At 42.0% G+C, this 20819-nt stretch overlaps 1 protein-coding gene across 1 annotated transcript in view; it reads right to left on the reverse strand.

The window, feature by feature from the left end:
• Nucleotides 1-7560, reverse strand: part of CACUL1 (CDK2 associated cullin domain 1) — a 77667-nt gene extending 70107 nt beyond the window's left edge. Inside the window, exon 1 of the mRNA XM_032422995.1 lies at nt 6726-7560. Within this exon, the coding sequence (XP_032278886.1) occupies nt 6726-7092 (367 nt within the window). The 5' untranslated portion in view covers nt 7093-7560. The remainder of the gene's footprint in view (nt 1-6725) is intronic.
• Between the last annotated feature and the right edge of the window lie 13259 nt (nt 7561-20819).

Consider the following 20819-nt stretch of genomic DNA (forward strand, 5'->3'; position numbering starts at 1 on the left):
CCTTATACTACACACAGTTATCAACTCATAACTTAGATCTAAAACGTAAAAGCTAAAACCATAAGATTTCTAAAATAAAATACAGGAAAAAAAAAATCTCCCTGACCGTGAGGGATTTCTTAGGATATTTCTTAGGATAAAAAAAAGTACAAACCATAGAAGAAAAACTGATGTCAGACTTCATCAAAACTTAAAACTTCCGTTCTTCATAGGACATTGTCACAGAGATAACAATCACAATACATAGTATCTCACAGAATATGTACCTGAAATTAATGATGAATTCTTGCAATAAGACAAACAACCCAAGAAAAACTTAAAGAGATTCTCACAAAATTACATTAAAGGGAAATAAGCACATGAAAAAAGCCAATGGCATGTGTAAAAGGGAAATGCAAAATAAAACCACAATGAGATATTACTATTCTCCGTCTAAAGTGGCTAAAATTAAAACAAACAAAGAAACCTTACAATACCAAGAATGTGAAATGTACCCAGTATAAATATCAGTAAGTATGTGGAGCACTGGAACTTTTACACATTCCTAACAGGAATGTACAATGATACGACCGTTCTGAAAAACAGGCTGCAGTTTCACATAAAGTTAAACATACAGCTAATATATGACCAAGCAATTCCACTTACAGGTATTTGTATGAAAACCTATGTCTACACAAAACCTACATGATGGTTCATAACAGCTTTATTCATAATAACCCAAATTGGAGACAACCCAAATGATCACCAACATATGAACAAACAATTTGTGGTATCCCCCCCAAAAACAGAACTCAGCCCTAAAAAGTAGTAACATGCAAGAACATGTAGGAATCTCAAAAACAAGGTGAAGAAGCCAAGCATAATACAGATTGTATGATACCATTTATAAGAAAACCTAGTAGCAGAAAGCAGAGGGGCTAGGGGCAGGAGTACTGAAAGCAAAGAAGCATAAAAAGTATTTTAGTGGTGAAAATGTTCTATTGATTGTTTTAGTGGTTACTAGTGGAGAGAGTCTTCCTTGGGCTTCTTGCACTCCTACATGTCTTGCTGAGTGTGCTAAGATTGCAAGGCCCAGACCGACTGCTCTTGAACTTAAGCCATTCTATAGCTGGTAACCTTGAAAGACAAGGTAATGTCTTCCCCTGAACAAAGAGCAAGCTCACTTACTGCTTTCTAGAAAAGCAGTGGATTCCCCAAGTTCAACATTCTTCAGCTGCAACACACACCCAGTGAGGGAGCATCTATCTTGGCCATACTGTATTGCCTCTGGGAGACTTGGGGAAAGGGAAACCTATGCAAATATGCCGACTTTCACACTATTTACTGTGCCATGAATAACATACTTCTTTCTCTGATCCAGGAGTCTCCTGCTTCTGCCAGCATCCAGTAGTAACAGTAACAGACTAGCTTTTAGCTTGCTCAAATCCTAGATAAAATGTTATGCCTCAAATGGGTACAATTTACTGAATATAAATGGAAGAGAAAGGGAAAAAGGTGTATGAGAAAGAACGAAATGGACAAAAAGGAAAAAGAGGAAGAAGAGAATGAGAATTAAGAGGAAGAGGGAGGGAAGAAGTGGTTGGAACACCAGATGTTCCTTAGTATGTAGAATCAATCAATCCAGACTTATGAAGAATGTTTGAGTGTGTTTATCACATCCAACACACACACACACACACACACACACACACACACATAAATGTTCTCCAAGACCCTTCCTCAAGGAATTAAATATATTGGTGAAGGATGTACTGATTTCCTTGAAAACTGCTGTGGTGGCTGTCCTTTGTAGTTCTGGGTTAAAGATGGCCAATACTGCCTTTAGAGGGGGGGCTCCCTGATTTCAATGGGATAGTGCGATTCCCAGAGTGACAAAGGATAAGTAGAAGCACTTAATCCTCAGATAAAAAGTAGGTATGGTTATAATAGGCAAGCAAGAGGGCCAGACCTATCATCAGAATGGTTTGGATCTCTGGTGGTGGCTAACCATGGTGTCCTAAGGAAAAACAGGTGGGCAGTACACTTGATGAGAAGGAAAAAAGAAAACAAAAACAAAAAAAACTCTAGGTTTATCAAACTGAGGCCTGACTTAAGTGGCCACAATGTAAGAATTATGGCATGTCACCTATACACAGGCTGAGCTTGTTCAAAGACACAGAGCCCCTGGGAAAAAAGGAGACAATGGGTTCTACCGAGGCAGGACCCTACAACATTGCATCAAGAGCATACTTGAAGTCTTCCTCCTAGCCTTTCCGAGAGAACATGCAGCTTTTCATCAAGGAGACAGTGCATGTGGGAAACAGAATCACTCGGGCTTTTTAGGGGTTACTCAGCACTGGCTCTAAGCCCATGCTAACCTTTAAGGACCAGAAGATCACTGTGGTAAACCAGTCAGATCAAGAGCTGTGATGTCCTATGAAGAAAGAAGTGTTTTGGCTCCGATCCATCTCACAGTGGACCCAATGAATCCATGGACCCACCCTGTGTTCTTGAACACAGTTAAAGGCTCCCTAAACTATGGAGTAAGGGTTATCAGCATAAGAAGGGCCAAGTGTTTAAAAAAAAAAAAAAAAAAAAGGCCAAGTAAAATCCCCTAGATGTGCTCCTTCCTAACAAAATAATAAATCCAAAGCAACAGCACATCTCTGTGGAAACTGGAGGACAATACCAACAAAAAAGACTTAAAAGATAGTGGGATGGGGATTGTTAGGACATTCTGTTTCACTAGCCAGTGGAGAGGACTTGGATCTTCAAGAATGACTATGGATTATAGTAAACCAAATGAAGTGGTGACTCCAATTGTAGTTGTTCCAGATACAGTCTCACTGGGACCAATCAACACAATCCCTGGCACCTCGTATGCATCCATCAAGCTAACAAATGCTTTCTTTTTACCTATTTTCCAAAAACAGACCACCGGAAGCTGTTTTCATCTTACAGTCCAGAAATACACTTTGACTGTCATAGCTCAGGGCTTCATCAATACTCCAGCTATCTTTCATTATTTGGTCCACAGAGTGTGGGCATCTCAACACCTCACAGGTCCACTACATTGTTAGTTCAACCAGCAAATCCTGTATCCCCACCCACACTTGGTGCCATCCAGCTTTCTACTTTTTGCCAACCTAACAGGTGGGAAAAGACACTATAACTCTTTTAATTTTCCTGTCTCTGATTATTTAATAATTCCAAACACCTCTTTCTATGCATGTTAAGATTTACTATTCTGTAACCTACTTATTAATATCCCTTGACTATTTTTCTACAGAGGTTGCTGCCCTCTTTCTATTGACATGTAGTTCCTTGTCTAGTCTACATATTAATCCCTTATCATTAATCCCTTATCAATTTGGGCACTGCAAATACCTTCTCTCATTCTTTGTCTTTCACTGAATGAAAATCTTTAGTTTTTATATAATCGAAGTCATTTTTTACCTTTATAAATTTTTGAAGCTTCCTTTTCCCTTAGGAAAGAGCTTCTTCAACGTCTTCCATTAATTTTATAATTTCTCTCACATTTAGGTCTTTTTAATTTATCCATAACCCATCCTTTCTAAAGTGTAAGGTTTGTTTTTACTCCATATAGTGAGCCACTCTTCCTAACATGACTCCTTTCTCCAGTGATTTATGATGCCACCCTTAAGTTCCTCAACACATATGGGCAAGTCTCTGCTCTCTAATTTGTTCCCCAAGTCTATTTTTCTGTTCATGCACTGACACTACAGTTTTTATTACTACAGCTTTGAAACAGTGTCTTAATTTCTGATAAGGCAAGCTCCACCAAAACAAATATTAAAGATTGCTTTAGCTATTCACAAACTTTATCCCATCTGCCATATGAATTTTAGATTTAGGTTACTGTTTGTCAGACAAACCAACTGGAATCTTGATGGCAATTTAATCAAATTTATAGATCAAAATGGAGAAAAATGACCCTCATAATAATAAACAAACATATCCCAAGAACGTGGAAAGTTTTTCCTTATTTAGATCCTCTTCTAGTTCCTTATTAAAGTTTTAAAGTTTTCTTCTTAAAGTTCTTATGTACTCTTGTGTTAATTCCTAGAGACTTTACAGTTTTGATGTTTTTATTTATTACAATATTTACTTTTGATTACCTTTCCTAGTTGGTTATTGCTAGTGTAGTAAATGCTACTAATTTTTGTAGTTTGATCTTCAATCCAGTAACCCTGCTAAACTCTTACTAGTTCTAATAGTTTCTCTGGATTCTAATGGTTCTTCTAGAGAAGTGATAATATCTGCAAATAATGAGTTTTTATGCTTCCCTTCATATCCTCATATTTATTTTTTCCCTTTGTAGTGTTAGCCAGGACTTTTCTTACCGTGTTAAACAACAGTGATAGAGGGCATCCTTGTTACTGATCTTAAAATGAATGTATCTAAAATTTCTCCATTAAGTATTATTATTTGCTGTAGGTTTTTGGTAATGACCTCGATCTAGTTACCTCATATTCCAAGCTTGCTAAGAGTTTTTATCATATATAGTTGTTGATCTTATTGAATGTTTTTATGGTATCAAGATAATCACGATTTTTCTCCTTTAGCCTACTAATGTGATAAATTACATTAATAGTAAACAGATGTTGAATCATATCTACATTCTTAAACTCCATGAATCATGATTTCCTTAACACAGACATGAAGTAGGATTTCATATCTATGCTAATAACTGAAACACATCTATAATTTTCTCATATCGTCCTTACCTAGGTTTAAAATCAAGATTTCACTAACACTAACTTTATAAATTGAGCTAGGCATCTTTTTATTTCTCTATTTCCCAGAACAACTTGTAAAAAGGAATTGTTGAAGTTCAAAGCAACTCACTGATCTCAGCCCAGTTTTTGAAAGTGGAGGTCTTTACCATTTCAGTTTGTTAAATATTAATTCAAGCCATCCATTTCTTCTGACACCAACTTTCAGTTTGTATTTTTCTAAGAATTTATACTTTTCATCTAGGCTCTCATATTTATTAACCCATAGTTCATAAAATTCTTTTTTAAAATTCTCATGCTTGGGGCACCTGGATGGCTCAGCCGTTAAGCGTCTGCCTTCCGCTCAGGTCATGATCCCAAGGTCCTGGGATCGAGCCCCGTGTCAGGCTCCCTGCTCCGCAGGAAGCCTGCTTCTCCCTCTCCCACTCCCCCTGCTTGTGTTCCCTCTCTCGCTGTGTCTCTCTCTGTCTAATAAATAAATAAAATCTTTAAAAATATAAAAAATAAAAAAAATTCTCATGCTTGTAGTTATTTCCCATTTTCCCTTAATTATATTTGCATCTTTTTTTCTTGATCAATCTTATCAGAGGTCTAGCTTATTAATCTTCAAAGAACAATCTTTTGGTTCAGCAAATCTTTTGTTCCTAATTTCACTGGTTTCTGCTCTTAATTTGATGGTGTTTTCTGAACTCTTCAAATGAACCATATAAGCACTAAAACAAGCTTCTGTCAGCATTTAGATAAGTCACCTGGCCACTCTGTCCAAGGCCTGGTTTCACTATATATAGACTTCAATACACAAACTATATTATTCTCACATATGCATGATACAAAAAAAAAAAATCATATCCGATTCTTACCAACCATACCTACACATGAAAGTCCTTGACCAAAGCTTTATCTTGAAGGCAAATAAATGATATTATGTGCTTGTCCCCACCAAAAAAATGAAAGTGTAAAGCTGTAATTGTACATCTGAATCAAGGCAGATATTTTCTCTGCACAGCTAATTGGACAATTACTGGTACCGCTTGATAAAATTAGTAACTAGAAATGAAATCTCCAGTTGCTTTACCAGATGCTATTCAAAACCTGCAGTTATTAATAGGAGAGTAAAATCTGGCTGCCATGGTCACTTTTCACCACTACCACCACCTCCAAAAAAACCCACTCAAAGCAAAAGCACTTTTTTTCCCTAGTTATAGAAGCATACCTCCTGGTTAGGGGCAGTTTGGGATTACAAAACAGATTTTGGTCTTCAATCTTTCTGCTCGCAATTGAACATTAAGGGAAGGCAGATCACTAACATAAAGTTCAACATTCAACATAATCTTGGGTTTGGACACATGCTAAATGGCTTATTCTTATGAGTGTAGGCTTTGAAAAGTAATTGTGTACGTTATGAGCTTCAAAACGGATGTCGTTCCCACCGCATTGGTGTTACCGAAGAAACAACTCCTACATTTCCCTATCAGGACGCAGAAGGTGTACACTGAAGAAGGGAAAGAACGAGATGTAGACATTGGTCAACTTTCTAATTCCTGAGTTGTTTAACGCAGACTAGCTAAAAGCACAAGAACACAATTGACAGAGTTCAATCTGGTTACAAAAAAAAAAAAAAAAAAGACTCTCCCTAACGAAACTCAGAAGGCCTTATTTTCCCCTCACGTTTGAAGGCGAAACTTTGAAGGGGGAACGGAGAAGAGCTTCTTAATGTTGCGAGATAGCCAGCTGTGATAAAGATCGCATTTGCAGGAGAACTTGGGGCTGTGTGCACACCAGGCTGCTTCTCTAGGCCAGGTAACACAAGAAGCCAGGGCCGCTCCGGCGCTGGCCGCAGACACCAAAAGGGGGGGGGGGGGGGGGGGGGGGGGGGGGAGGAGAGACCCAGGCCTGAAACAAAGGAAGCGGGGCTGGCCGAGAAGGGTGGATTCGGCGTCCGGGTGGGGAGGAGAAAAGCCAAGGCTGCTGGGGAGAGGCTGGACTCACAGAACTTGGAGGTGGAGGTGTTGATGTTGATGGTGGAGCTGGGGGTGGGGGCGGGGGCCGCCTTGGCCACAGCGGCGGCCGTGTCGCAGCTCTTCAACATCATGATCACCCCATTGGCCTCCGGCGGTGGTGGCGGCCCCATCGAGAGCCCCTCCTTGGGGCCTTTCCTGTCCACCGAGGCCGCGGGCACCGCCAGCAGCTGCCCCCCCGGCGGCTCTCGCGCAGGGGCTGGGATCGACGAGGGGGGCGGCGGCGGTGGCGGGGGCTGCCGGAAGCCGTCCACCGCGGCCTCCCAGTTGTTGTGGTTCTGGTCGTCCATCATCGCCACGTAGCTGCCCCACTCCTCCTCTTCCATGCTTTCCTCCATCCTGCAGGCCCCCAGCACCCGCCCGCCTCACAGGCACCTGCCGCCCGTCTCAACCCCGGGCCAGGGGGCACCGCAGCCTCCTCGAGCTCACATCGCCGGGGGCCGGCACGGGCGCGGCGGGGAGGGGAGCGGCGCGCCGGGTCTCTCCGTCTCCGCCGGCCCGACTCTTAGAGACAGGGCTGACGGCGGTGGGCGCTCCCGGGCTCTAGCCTGGGAGAGGCAGCCGTAAGGCGGCAGCGCCCCTCACGACATTTTACAGCAACTTCCAACAGGCGGTTGGAAAGGGTAGCTGGGGGAGCGGCCAGGAGGGCACGTGGTGCGAGGAACGAGCCAGGAGAAAGCAAAGCAAAAAGGGGCAGGAGCGGTGAGTCACCCCCACGCAAAAGGGCAAAGGTTTGGCTCGCCTCCGCTGGCCCCGCGCTGAGAGAGGAGGGGCCCCGGGTCCGGAGGAGCGGGCGTCGGTCCCGCCCCCGGTCCGGCCCCACGTGACAAGGGAGTTTGCGCACGCGCGTTCTGTGTCTGGTTACCAGGGCGACCGGAATCTGGCCGGTTCCTGAAGATGCGCCCCAGATCCTCTGGCGTTCGCTGTGGTACAGGCTCCCGTTTCTGTGGTGGTTTTCTTACGCCCGCCGCATTTACTGGGTCTTCGTACCGCGCAGGGTCTCGCGGCCCCGGCCTTTGGTTGACACGGAGCTAAGAGGCCACAAGAGGCCTGGGTTCGCACATTATAAAAGGGTGGGACTGCCCTGGCTGGCCCTTGATGGGTCTGCTGGTGGGCCTCTCAGCCCATACTACCGAAACCTTCGAAACCAAGAATAAAAACCGAAACATAGCAAGGTGGCTTAAAAAAAAAGGCGTTTGAGCTATTCATGGACTTTTTTTTTCAAGTTCCTTAATTTCTCTATACACCGAGGCCAGTAATTTTAAATTTTTAAATGCCAAGCTTCACACAGTGTTCAACAAATCTGACTACAAATTTGAGATTATGTGTGAGAGTCCTGGGGGCGCAAAAAGGAGAGGTTATGTAACTATAATTTCTTTAATTTCTCTGCATTCTCAAATTATAGCAATAGTATATTACAGGAGAACAAATGTTATTGTTTATTGTGTTTATAGCTCATTCTAGCTACTGGTGATAAAGTTGACTAGAAAAACCTGTTATTATTGACTCTAGCAGATAATGAATCTTTATTTCCACACATGTGTAATTAATGTGAAAAATCACTTCAGCTGCTGAAAAATCATCTCGGATGTACTTCAATGTCCACATTTATTTGGGCTTCTCTACATATGTTTTTCCAACTGTATTCAGTGCTCTACTTAATGCAACTGTTTACCAATCACTTAACAATGATTTAATTCTAGACGGTGCTCCCACATATTAGTGGCACATATTTTTTGAAGCAGTGCATGTTTTTAATTACATGGGCCTGGAACTATACTAATTCTCTGGCCCTGGGAAATTTTTGGAATATTTTCTTAAGTGAAAGATAATTGAGTAAAATGCTAAGGGTGGAAAAAATGTAACCTTAGAATTCTGTGCCCAGAAAAAAAAGAGGGTGGAAAAGGAAAACAAATTAGAATCTTTTATAGACAAACATCAACCGATAGTTTATCATCAATAGACTTTTATATAGCTGGGTGGGTGGCTGTGACTGGAGATAAAGAGGTTTCTACCTAATAAAATATTCAATACACAAGGAAGATACAAATCATTAATATACCTCTAATAACATGGTCACAAAATATATGAAGCAAAAGTTCATGAAAGTACAAGGAAGAGCAGTCTACCGTCGTGGCAGGTGATCTTCACATCTCTAATAGATTGCAGTGGGTTGAATAGTAGCCCCCAAAAAGATATATCTGTGTCCTAATCCCTGGAACCTGTGAATCTTACTTTATTTTAGAAACAGGGTCTTTGCAGATGTCATTAAAGCTCTTGAGATGAGAGGTTCCTGGATTAGCCAAGTGGGCCATAAAACCAATGACAAGTGTCCTCCTAAGAGAAAGGCAGCGGGAGATGTGAGAAGACAAAACAGTAATGTGACCCCAGAAGCAGAGACTGGAGTGATGGAGCCACATTCCCACTCAAATGTCAACAGCCACCCAAATCTGGAGGAGGCAAAGAATGGATTCTCCTCTAGAGTTTCCAGAGAATTTCACCCTGCCAGTGCCTTGATTTCAGACTTCTAGCTTCCAGAACTGTGAGAGAATACATTTCTGTTGTTTACCACATCACTCATGGTAATTTGTTACAACACCAAAGGAAACTAATACATAGATTAAGAGGATAAAAAAATCTTTAAGGAACTAGAAGATCTGAATAACACAATTACCTAGCTTGATTTAATGAATACAAATAGAACATTGCACTCAGCAACCATAGAATAAATATACACAAGGATATGTGTAAAGTTGACAAAAAATTGAACATACTAGGTCATAAAGCAAGTCTCTCTACAATGTCTAAGGGTTGCTATCATAGCAACCACGTTCTCTGACCAGTATGGAATTAAATTAGAAATCAGTAACCAACAGACAGCTAGTAAACCCTCATATTTCTACTCTTCCAGTCAACTCATGGGTCAGAAAATCATAATGGAAATTGGAAAACATTTAGAACTTAAGGGATTGGTACTCTCTTAGCAATGCAGCTTCCATCCTAGCAAGGCCCTACTCCAGAGGTTTTTACCCCACATTCTGGTGAACACTGGGCCCTTCATATGTATACTGCCAAAACGACCAATATAAGGCATTCATTTTAGTTGTAATTAAACACACCATTAGGGAAAAATCTAATGATGACTGGGCCAAAACAATCACTAACAGGGTGCAACTTGCCATAAATAAGAAATACCACCTACCAAAGGGAAACCAAATGAGTATGTATTGATAACTGGTTGTTTTTATGGACATTGTGAGACATTATTTTTTACATCACACATGTAAAAGCATAATTTTACATATAATAATATGTAAATATAATTTACATATTAAAATAATAGGTATAATATATAGAATATGCTATAATAAAAGCATATTATAATAGTTATTAACTTAAAATCTTAGATGATTTGTTCTAGGATATGGAGTTAGGGAATAACATTACTAGCAACCACTGACCCAACATTGAACAGTTATAACACATGTCAATAATTACTGCAAGTTCCCATGGTTGCAGGTATTAATCTATTTGCGTGGCTTTTAGGTTGGTTGGTTGGTTGGTTTCTATTTCCCACTAGGTTATCAGTTTCATTAAACCAGGATATATATATATATATAATATATATGTAAGATATATATCTTTATATATATATAAAGGGACCCCATGGTGGGGTGGGGAAAGCCATCTTTTTCTTTGTTCCTTTTCCTGCTTCTGTTCTTGCTAGGAACTGCACCTCTGCCTTACACATGCCTTAACACATATTCTTGTAAAGGTCAAGAGTTAATGATTTCTTTGGAGTCTTCCAGCACAATACATAACATCTAAGGAGTGACCAGTCAGGGTCATAAACTTCTCCAAGGCCACTGACCCCAAACACCTTGATGCCAAGACCCCTGACTCCAGGGCATAAGTGACTTACAGAGGACACCTGAGCACTCATCCTTGTTCTACCAGTTCCTGGATGCCTGAGAGTACACGTACACCATACCACCACCCTCAGTAAAAACTCCAGACCCCTGAGCCAAGACGAGACCCCTGCTCCCTTTAAGTCTCCTGGACATTCTATATCTGTTCTATGTCTTCAGTAAACTCTGCTCTTACTTCCTCTTGGCTTGCATTTGATTTCTGTCCTGTGCAAAGCCAGGGACCCTCTTGGCTGGTGGTGTGGGACCTGCTCTTGGGGTCCTCGGACCTGGCCAGTCTGCATCATAAGTTTGTATACACAAAGAGAAGACTGATTCAAAATACTAATAGCAGTTATCTAGGGATAATGAGTTTATGGGTGGATTTAATCTTCTTTGTATCTTTCAATGTTTTCTACATTCTCTACAATGAGTGTGTATTATTTTTATAATCAGAAAAAAAAATTCTTAAACTCTAAAAAATAAACACAACAGAGGCACCTGGGTTGGGTGGCTCAGTCGGTTAAGCATCTGCCTTCAGCTCAGGTCATGATCCCGGGGTCCTGGGATCGAGCCCCGCATCGGGCTCCCTGCTCAGCAGGGAGCCTGCTTCTCCCTCTCCCTCTGCCATTCTCCTTGCATGCAGGCACACGCACTCTCTCTCTCTCCCTCCCTTCCTCTCAAATACTTTTTGAAAAATAATAAACGCAACATTAAAAAATATAAATTGGGATTGTACATTAAAATGTTCCTTTTGGCTCCCAGAAACACAAATCTCAAGTAAAAATTGCATAAAAATCAAGGCTATTCATGGACACCAAACTGCCAAGGTCTAAGCAGGACAAAGGTAAGGTGTGGTTCAGCCAGGGCTCCAGCTCTGTTCTCTGCATTGGACTTTGTCCTGATCTCCTCTTTCATAAGTTTCATCCTCAGGCTGTTGGTAAAATGGCTGTCACAGCCCTGGCCCTCTTATACATGGATAAGAGGTCAAGAAGAGGGCCCAGGGCACCTGGGTGGCTCAGTCAGTTGAGCGAATGGCTCTTGATTTTGGCTCAGGTCCTGATCTCAGGGTCATGAGATGAAGCCCTGCATCCAACTCATGGAGTCTGCTTGAGATTCTCTCTTTCCCTTTGCCCCTCCCCCTGCTCACGATCTCTCTCTCTCTCAAAATAAATAAGATCTTTTAAAAAAAGAAGAAGAAGAAGAAGAGGGCCCATAACTTCAGGTAGCTCTCTATTATGAGCAAGCAAGTTCTTTCCCAGAAGCCCTCAGCAAACTTCCTCTCAGTGCCTCATTGGCTCCTTCCACAAGTGATGCACATGACATTTAGACATATTCCAGAGCCATTTACTGAAAAGGGTATGGATTTATTCCTGGAAAATAAGGCCCACCCCTAGAGCCCAGAGTGGGATCAGCTTCTCCTTAAGTACATTGGTTGAGAAGTGAACAAGGGATACAAGAACAAAAATTGGGGTCCAGTGGTGAAGTTTAAATAGGTGCTGGGTATGCAGCAATGCCCATTATCGGCCCAAGTCCCTAATCTCCTGGAGCCTATCCAACACATAACCTCATCCCAGCCTCTCCACTCTGCCCCCTTCATTAGCACCTCCCTAATTAATATATTTATGCAAAATTGTATATACACTGATTAGATAAATATATGCCTGATTGTCTAAAATAGTTAAAACTTGGAGGGGGTGAGGCACAGAGACTTTGTCACTATGAATTAGTGTTTGTTTGGCTTTAAATACCTTCGTATCACTTTTCCCATGGAATAGTTCATTGTGATTGTTCAATACTTTTGAATAAATACATGCATGACTAGCTGAAGTCTACATGAAGACTACATGAAGTCTACCTGAAATCTTACTCATATCAACAGTTCTTTTTTTTTTTTTTTTAAGATTTTATTTATTTATTTGACAGAGAGAGACACAGCGAGAGAGGGAACACAAGCAGGAGGAGTGGGAGAGGGAGAAGCAGGCTTCCCACGGAGCAGGGAGCCCAATGTGGGCCTCGATCCCAGGACCCTGGGATCATGACCTGAGCCGAAGGCAGACGCTTAATGACTGAGCCACCCAGGCGCCCCTTTAGTCAACTCTTAAAACATGATCTGTACAGTGAGATACATTTTTCCCGAAGAGAAAGCAAAGTTTATTATTGCCATTTTTACATCTTTTTATCTATTCTACCCTCCTATTCTTGCATTGTTAGTAAAGGATGACATTGCTCAGAGGTAAGCAAGAAGATGAAAGGAGACAAGAAAAAAATTATGTGAAAAAATCCACAGGCTATACATGCCTCTTCTAAGTTGTCAAGTAAGAACTGAATCAAAGAAGATGTGGTACACAACATACAGCATATAAATGACTTATTTTAATTGCTGTTTTACTTTAAATTTACTATTAATTTCATTAAGGCATTAGCACAGAAAACTTAAAAACATGACTTTGATAGAGATAAACTATATTAGGATAAAGAATGCTTTTTTTAATCCCTAGGAGATTATAATGGACCAATATAGCATTTGACAAAGAAATGACTTGTGATGCATAATGCAATTGGAAGTCTAAAGGCAAAGCTATTGGAATGATCTCGATTAGAAGGCAAGAGGATTGGAGACATAGAAATAACTCAAGCCTTAATAGTTGCACACTGAGATTACTCTTACAGTGAAGATGTGTAGCCACTCGGGGGAGTATTCTCTATTTGGTATTTCTTTCCACATAGCTTTTGTTCCTTCCTTTTACATCTTAGCATCTGAATCCTAAATTCCATCCTAGCAGGGAAACAGATAATGATGTAGATTCTCTCTGTAAACATGGTGAATTTAGAAGCTGAAGAAAATGACTTTAGGCTGAAGGAGGCCATAGAATAAAAGTTGTTTCTATTAACACCTTGTTGCAGGCCTACCCCTTCCACTCAGTCATTCACAAAGTTTTCTGTGTCCAGGCACATGCTGGGGCTAGGAGAGTAAACAGGCAAAGAGTTTCTGCCTCCCATGGAGTTTCCATTCCACTGAAGTGTCAAGTATTAAATAGTTAACCACATGAGCCAAAGTATGGCAAAGCATCGTGAGGGAAAACACTAGATGCTATGAGAGGGCACAACAGAAAATCATTTTACTTCGTGTGATCAAGGAGAATTTTTCTGAAAAAGCATATTTCAGCTAAGATGAAAGAAGGGTAGAAGTTCATCAAACAGCAATTTAGGGAGAGAACATTGCAGGCAAGAGAATCAACATGGGAAAAGGCATTTGCCATCATCTAGGAACCTAAAGAAAGTAATGAGACTCAAGTGGAGGAGAGGGAAGGGGATATGGCCTATGGAAGAAAGGTAAAAGGAAGAGATAGCCAGGTTATACAAGTCCTTGTAAGTCCTGTTGAGGATTTGGTGTTTCTGCTTGAACAGAAAAGGGGTAAGGACGTGCTGTGATGTGCTTTATGTTTTATAAGGGTGTCCAACTGCCCTGAGGGGGAATGGCCTCATAGGAAAGAAAAGAGCAAACAGAGAGACCAAGTGGAGAGTTATGCAAATACTTAAGGCAAGTCATGATGGTGGCTTGGACTAGGGGGATGTCAGTGGGCTTGGAAAGAGGTGGTGGACTGCAGATTGATTTTGGAGTAAGGCTGGACAGGACTCCATGCATTAAATACTGAAGGTGAGGGAAGGAAAGGTTTCAAGGATAACTCAGCCACTCTGATACAGACCTGGGTAGATGATCATGCTCATCCGTAGCTGGGTTTTTATCAGATGCATGCAATGGAAGGAAAGTTGGGTGAGTGATAGAAATGATGAATCAGTCAGGGCCTTCAAGCTGGATGAGAAAATAAAGACCAGATGGGGCAGATGACTATAGAGAAGGTAAAGTTGTTTATCGATGAGAAGTCTCCATGAGGTCAAAGAGCTACTGCAAAGATGTCTGTCCTTAACCAGCAGGATAGGTCATAACCAAAAGGTAGAAATTGTTTGAATTACCAAATTTGGTATTGCTTCTCTACACCCCACGTCCTCAAAACAAGTGACCGTTCCTGGATGCTTGAAGGCTTCTGGGTGGTGCCCACCACCTACATACAAAACAGAGATGTATCAGAGTGCAGGGAGGATTTGAGCAACAGAAGCACTTAACTGAAAGAGAAGACAAATTAATTAACTTCTGAAATCCTTCCACTTGGCATTAATGCAATGGACTCTTGCACAACAAAGTAACATTTCCCAGTTGTGCCAACTGTCCATTTTCATGTTCTAATTCACGGGCTTAGAGTTAATCGCTGTGTTAAAGCAATTTGATTTAATTTAGACAAGATAGATGAGATGCACTTTAAGAGTTAAGTAAGGCAATAGAAGACCCTCGGATATGAGTGAAGTATAGTCTTCAGTAGAAAATGTATGTGTAGAAAGTGTATTTGCCCTATCCACCGCTGTTATAAACTGTTGCTTACAAAAGAAAACCAGAGTTAAGTTTGTCTATTTCACTTTTTAAAGCATTAATTTTTTTTTAATTTTTAAAGGAAACAAAAAAGTTTGCATGACTATGAAGGAAAGTCATACAAAATTTCCCCAAACTAATCTCTATAGAGACTATTTTGGACTGTTAACAGCTTAAAATGTAACCTGGAGAAAAATTTTAACAAATTAAAAACATAGTGCTATTGTCAGCATTGGAGAATTCAAAAGGAAAATACTTTAAAATACTGTATGAACCCTGATATTTCTTTCAAGAGACAATGAAACTCATGATATTGGTGATTAGCGATTTATATAATGAGATTAAAATATTTTATCCTATTTTCTGTGGCAATAATTGATCATATACAACTTAGCCCCATCAAAATGCTATAAACTCATGATATATCATGATCATATGAATGTGATATAGTAAACTCATGGTTCCCTTCCAATCCAAGAATTGCTTTAAGAATTTAATGGACAATTCCAGCTGCTTCAACCTCAGCCAAACATAGTTTCTCCACTTTGAAATAAATGTAAAACACGCTAAGAACCACAATGTCCCCAGAAGGTTGTCTAATTAGTCATTACTCTCAATAGAACACAAATTATGTCAAAGCCTTGATTATAACAACATAATTAGTAATTTACTTAAATGAAGGCAAGAAAATTAACTTTTATGGAATAAATATAATTTATGAATTATGTATGACTTCACTTTATCACTTATCCAAATAATAAGCTCCTGTAAAGAGTGCCCAGACATATACAAAAGCAGCTCAGTTCTCTCATCTTTGATATTTTACCATAACTTTACATGTGCCTTTTTTTGTATCAAGGAAAGGGAATAGGATACGTGTTACATAACAGTTGGTTAGGTGGATGTATAACATTTAAATATCGGGACATACAGATGAGCCTCCATTTGTATTCCTGCTGCAAATATTAGAATTGGGCCTGGTCGGGGGGCTGGGGATGTAAGAGTTCAGAAGACTGGAAGGGCCACCCACATGCACGTTGAAGTTTCCCTCATGGGAATGATGGCAGGGGTTGACATAGAGATAAAGGTCATCCAGAAACAAAAGTGAAGGGTGCTAATAACCCGGAGATGGTCGCCATGCAGGAGCAGGGTGGACGACTTCAATGGTATGCACCTCAGTGGAGCTCACAAGGGGGAAGGAAGGAACAAGGAGGACACCGACACCACCTCCCCATCGAAGAAATACAGGGTACGAGAAACATGTGTCTCCCTGAGAGGTCGCAGAGAACCTTCGCTCAGAGAACAGCGACGTTGGGTTAAAGCAAAGACTTGGAGGGAAAACCTGAAAAAAAAATACATCAAAGAATGGGCTGATCATGCAGCAGTGAAAGGGATTATGAAGGAGGAGTGGGGTGAAGGAGTGTGTCAGGGGAGAAGATTACAGGGAACTTCGGAGATGAAAACCCAGAAGTTTATTAAAAGTCATTGTTGGCATGTTCAGTGATGAAACAGCTTTGAAAGGTCCAGTGTATCCAATCCCACTGGAGCCTTAGGGGAAGGGAACACCTGGGCCCAACACAGTTCAGCTGTGGCCTGGAAGTGAGGCCCTCCCTGTGGCTGAAATTCAGGACTGGCCCTCCGCCATCAGCCAGCACTGGCAGGTGCTGTGGGCATGTCTGTGGTTGGCAGCAATGAGCACGAAACACCTGGTGCTTCATGGCCAGTCAGTCTGGGCAGTTCTCACTGGCATGCCAGGTGGTTGGACCAAGATGATTTGTGATCATGGGGCCAGCATCCTCAGTGGATTAGCCATGGGCAGAGGCCAGGGCCTTTTAGAGGCCACACCAATCATCTGGTAGGAGTTAGTATCTATCTTGTCATTTAAGAAGGGGCAGCGACAAATGGGTCTCCACTCCATTTTTTTCACACATAATCAGCACTTTCATACATTATATCCCAAACTGCCTTTCATACTCTAAACCCAAACACTTCCAGCTCTGGCACAGTGGTGCGTCCTGCCAGCCAACAGGTCGGTTTGGGCAACTCCGTTTCATTATCTGGTCAACGGTATATGTTTATGAAAATTGCATGTTTTTGCCTTATTGTTCTGTAAAAATGGGAAAATGGAAAACTGGATGAACTGATACCAGTGATTTTTAAAAAGCTGTAAAGTTAATCCTGTTTAGACACAGATGGAAACCATTAGGAGAGCTGCAGAGACTCTAATCTCCGTTGGCCATTCACTGGACTTCAGCCAGTTACTCATGTGTTTAATTGCCAAATGAAAGAACAAAATTCATTTCAGAAGGCAACAAAACACCATTAAGGACTGTCGAAAAGGACACTTTCCATCGAGGATTTTATATTTTTAGCTTTCTGAGACTGGAGCGACCTTCTATAACTATGGGGTCCAGTGTTCAACTTTGATGCTTCAGATGCCCCAACATTTTGAGGAACATGATTTTTTTTAAAAATGGAGGTTGCCTGAGCAGTCATCAGTGATTCAAAATGGAAACCTCTCTCCTGGAGCACATTGTCTCCAAGGTGACAGTTTAAGTATCGCTCTGAAGCCTTGACAGGAGAGAATGGAAGGCCATTGAGCTGTTTGTATAATTTTAAGGCAGGGAAGGCAACTAATAGTTATCGTGTACCTACTATGTGCCAGGCCCATACCAGGGGCTTTTTCCAGCCAGCATGGGCTGCCTTTTCTCTGTGCTCAGAACTACCCTAACACCAATGCTAAAAAGGATTATGGGGGTCATGATGGCCAGAGCATTCGCCAGCTTTTCCACGTGGCCCAGAATACCATGAATAATAATAATAGTAATAGTAAGGCTACTAAGAGTAGTGATGAAAATAGCAAATACTCATTGCCTATTAACTATGTGCTAGACTCTGTGCTAAGGCATTTTCTATGGATTATCTCATTTAATCCTCACAAGAACGCTATAGAGTTTTTACAGATGAAGAGGCTGAGGCTAAGAGAGCTTAAAGAAACTCCCAAGGTCAGGGGTGAGAGGAGCTGGAATGTGAGCATGAGGAGTTTGACCCCAGAAACTATCCACATGTCCCCCACACTCAACTGTCCACGAGTGGGCCATGCATGGCGGCAGGGGGAAGTAGGAGCCTCAGGTGACCCACCAGCAAGAGGATGGTCACTTCTGGAGGCAGCCTGGTATGGCAGAACAGTAGAGTCTGGGTCAGATAATACCTCAGAGGACTACTGGGAGCATTACTTGAGGTGCTTAAGGTCAAACCCATTCTCTCTGATACCATCTTTCCAAGGCAGAGCTCCCCATATTCCCCCAGAGACAACTGGGGTGGCTTGGCCACGGCTATGTGCACTTCTCTCTCATCTTCTGGTTGGCTTGCATCATCTTCTAAAATGCCCTCTCTTTTTCATCCTTGTTCTTGCTTAACCATACCTCGTACTGCCAACACCACCTACAAACAATGCCACAGCTTAGCCCTCAGGGATAGACAGTAGCTATCTGATGGAGAGTCAAGAACCCGAGCGGAGTTCAGCCAGGTATGCCTAGGGTGTGGCCACACGGCTTCTGGCAAGGACCATTGGTAGCCCAGCTAACAGCCACTCCCTGTCCCCACAGCCTCTACTAATTTGCTGGGAGGCATCAGGCAACCCTGGGCTCCCAGAAAGCCTCTACGCCCAAGCCAGTCAGGGTGACTCCTCAGGAACAGTGGTCGACTTAAGGATGGACCTGCTCTGCAGTCCTGGCCAAGGAGCCATGAGAAGGCTGCTGGAGGCTCATGGGACGCAAGGAAGGAATGTCCCCTTCTGGGGGCAGGGGAAAGCTTGGGGCTGCAGCAACCGTCACATAGCCCCTTAGCGACAAGCCTGAGAACAGAAGCCAACATGCTGAAGTTGGTAGAGCAGGGAGATGAAATGAGCCTGAGTCCTCAAGGATGTTTTGAAAGCCAATTAACCAACCCTGGACCTGCATACCTCCATATGTCTTATTGTGTGAGACTGTAAGTCCTCTTGAGGCTTGAGCTTTTCCAGTTGGACCCTTTATTACAGGCGGCTGAAAGTACCCTGATACAACAGCCCTATAGCATCTGGTGGCCCTTGCCACCACTGGGTAGTTACCAGGTACCAAATCTGCACCACACTGGGGGTATCCTGGAAAACTTAGTCCAGTTAATACCACCCCAGACTGGGCAAAATGCAAGTCAGTGGGAAGTTATATAATGAACTTTCCATGAGGCCAGGAAAAGTGTCAAAGCACTTTAGAATCAAACCTAATTGAAAACAACAGCTCTTTAATCTAAATTTACAACATAATCAGCCTTCTGGTTACCTAATTATAATTAAATTAGATTGGCAGTGTATTTCATATATGCTAATTAAAAGCACCAAAAGAAAAAGCTGCATTTGGAAACTGCCTGTGAGACCCAAGTGTGAGAGCGAGCTTGGAGACGTGGGTTCTAGTCCTGCCTCTGCTCAAACTGGTGGCTGTGTGACTTAGCCCCTCTGAGTCTTCTCGTCCGTGGGATTCCAATCAGACACACGGTGTCCTCATGGATTCATTCTGCCTATTCTTGACCATCATATAACTAAAATCATACACAATGTACTTTTTTTGGTATCTTGTAAGAAGCCTACTACAATTTTCATGTGTTTCATTGCCAAAGAAATGACGAGCCCAAACTAGCCAATATTTTGACTGTTCAAGCATTAAACAACCCTCGGGGCCCTGAGACTGCACAGGCAGGAAGTCGGCTTGTGCAATTGCCCGGCTGCAAAGTAGGGCAAACTCTCCAACATTCACTTTAGATGCGGCCCCGGAGATAATGATCAAGGCAAAATCTCCCAGTGGTTGGAGTCAGGGCCACAAAGAACAATGGACCAGGGAGCTCCTCCCAGAAATCAGAATAGAGTCTAATCAGGGAAATTCTCCACCCACCATCCCACCCGCCTCAGGGCCTGCCCAGCCGAGCTCACAAGTGCCAGGGGCCAGGGGCTTCTCTGTCTGCCCGTCTTCCCCTTTCTGAATATGTTTGTATTGTGGCCCTGCTGTTTCTTCTCCACCTCCGTGTATTGGCTATGAAGGTGGGGGATTCAGCTAACTTTGTCCTTTTAGTTTATATGATACCAAAGCAAGGGAAGCCACATCTAAACTCAAGAGAGGACTGGACATCCTCAGCTTAAGCTGGATACGGTGACCTGGGAGGTCTTTGAATTACCCCCTTGGGGAGGTGATGTGTTCTGGGGGAGAGATGAAGAAAGATGTACACAGATGCTTAGCTGGTCACCAAGGGCACCCAACACCCTTTGGGAGTGTGGAGCTGTCCCTGGGATGACATTTCCCAGCCCCTTTGCATTTATTTTATTGAAGTGAAATTCACGTTAACATAAAATTAACGTGTTGAAATGTACCATTCAGCAGCACTCCATATACTCACAAGTGTTGAGTCACCTCTTAGATCAAGTTCCAGAACATTTCCACATCTCGAAAGAAAACTCCATGCCCATTAAGCAATTACTTCCCGTTCCTCCCTCCTCCCAACCTCTTGAAACCACCAATTTGCTTTCTGTCTCTTTAGATTTACCTGTTCTGGATATTTCTTATAACAAAAGGAATCGTTCATTCAGTACATGACCTTTTGTGTTTGGCTTCTTGCACCTAACATAAGTTTTCCGGGTTCACCCAGAAATATACCAATGTTGTAGCACATACCAGTGTAGCAATACCAATACTTCATTCCTTTT

The sequence above is a fragment of the Phoca vitulina genome, unplaced genomic scaffold (genome assembly GCF_004348235.1).
Source record: "Phoca vitulina isolate PV1807 unplaced genomic scaffold, GSC_HSeal_1.0 scaffold28, whole genome shotgun sequence".
In the NCBI taxonomy this organism is placed as follows: Eukaryota; Metazoa; Chordata; class Mammalia; order Carnivora; family Phocidae; genus Phoca; species Phoca vitulina.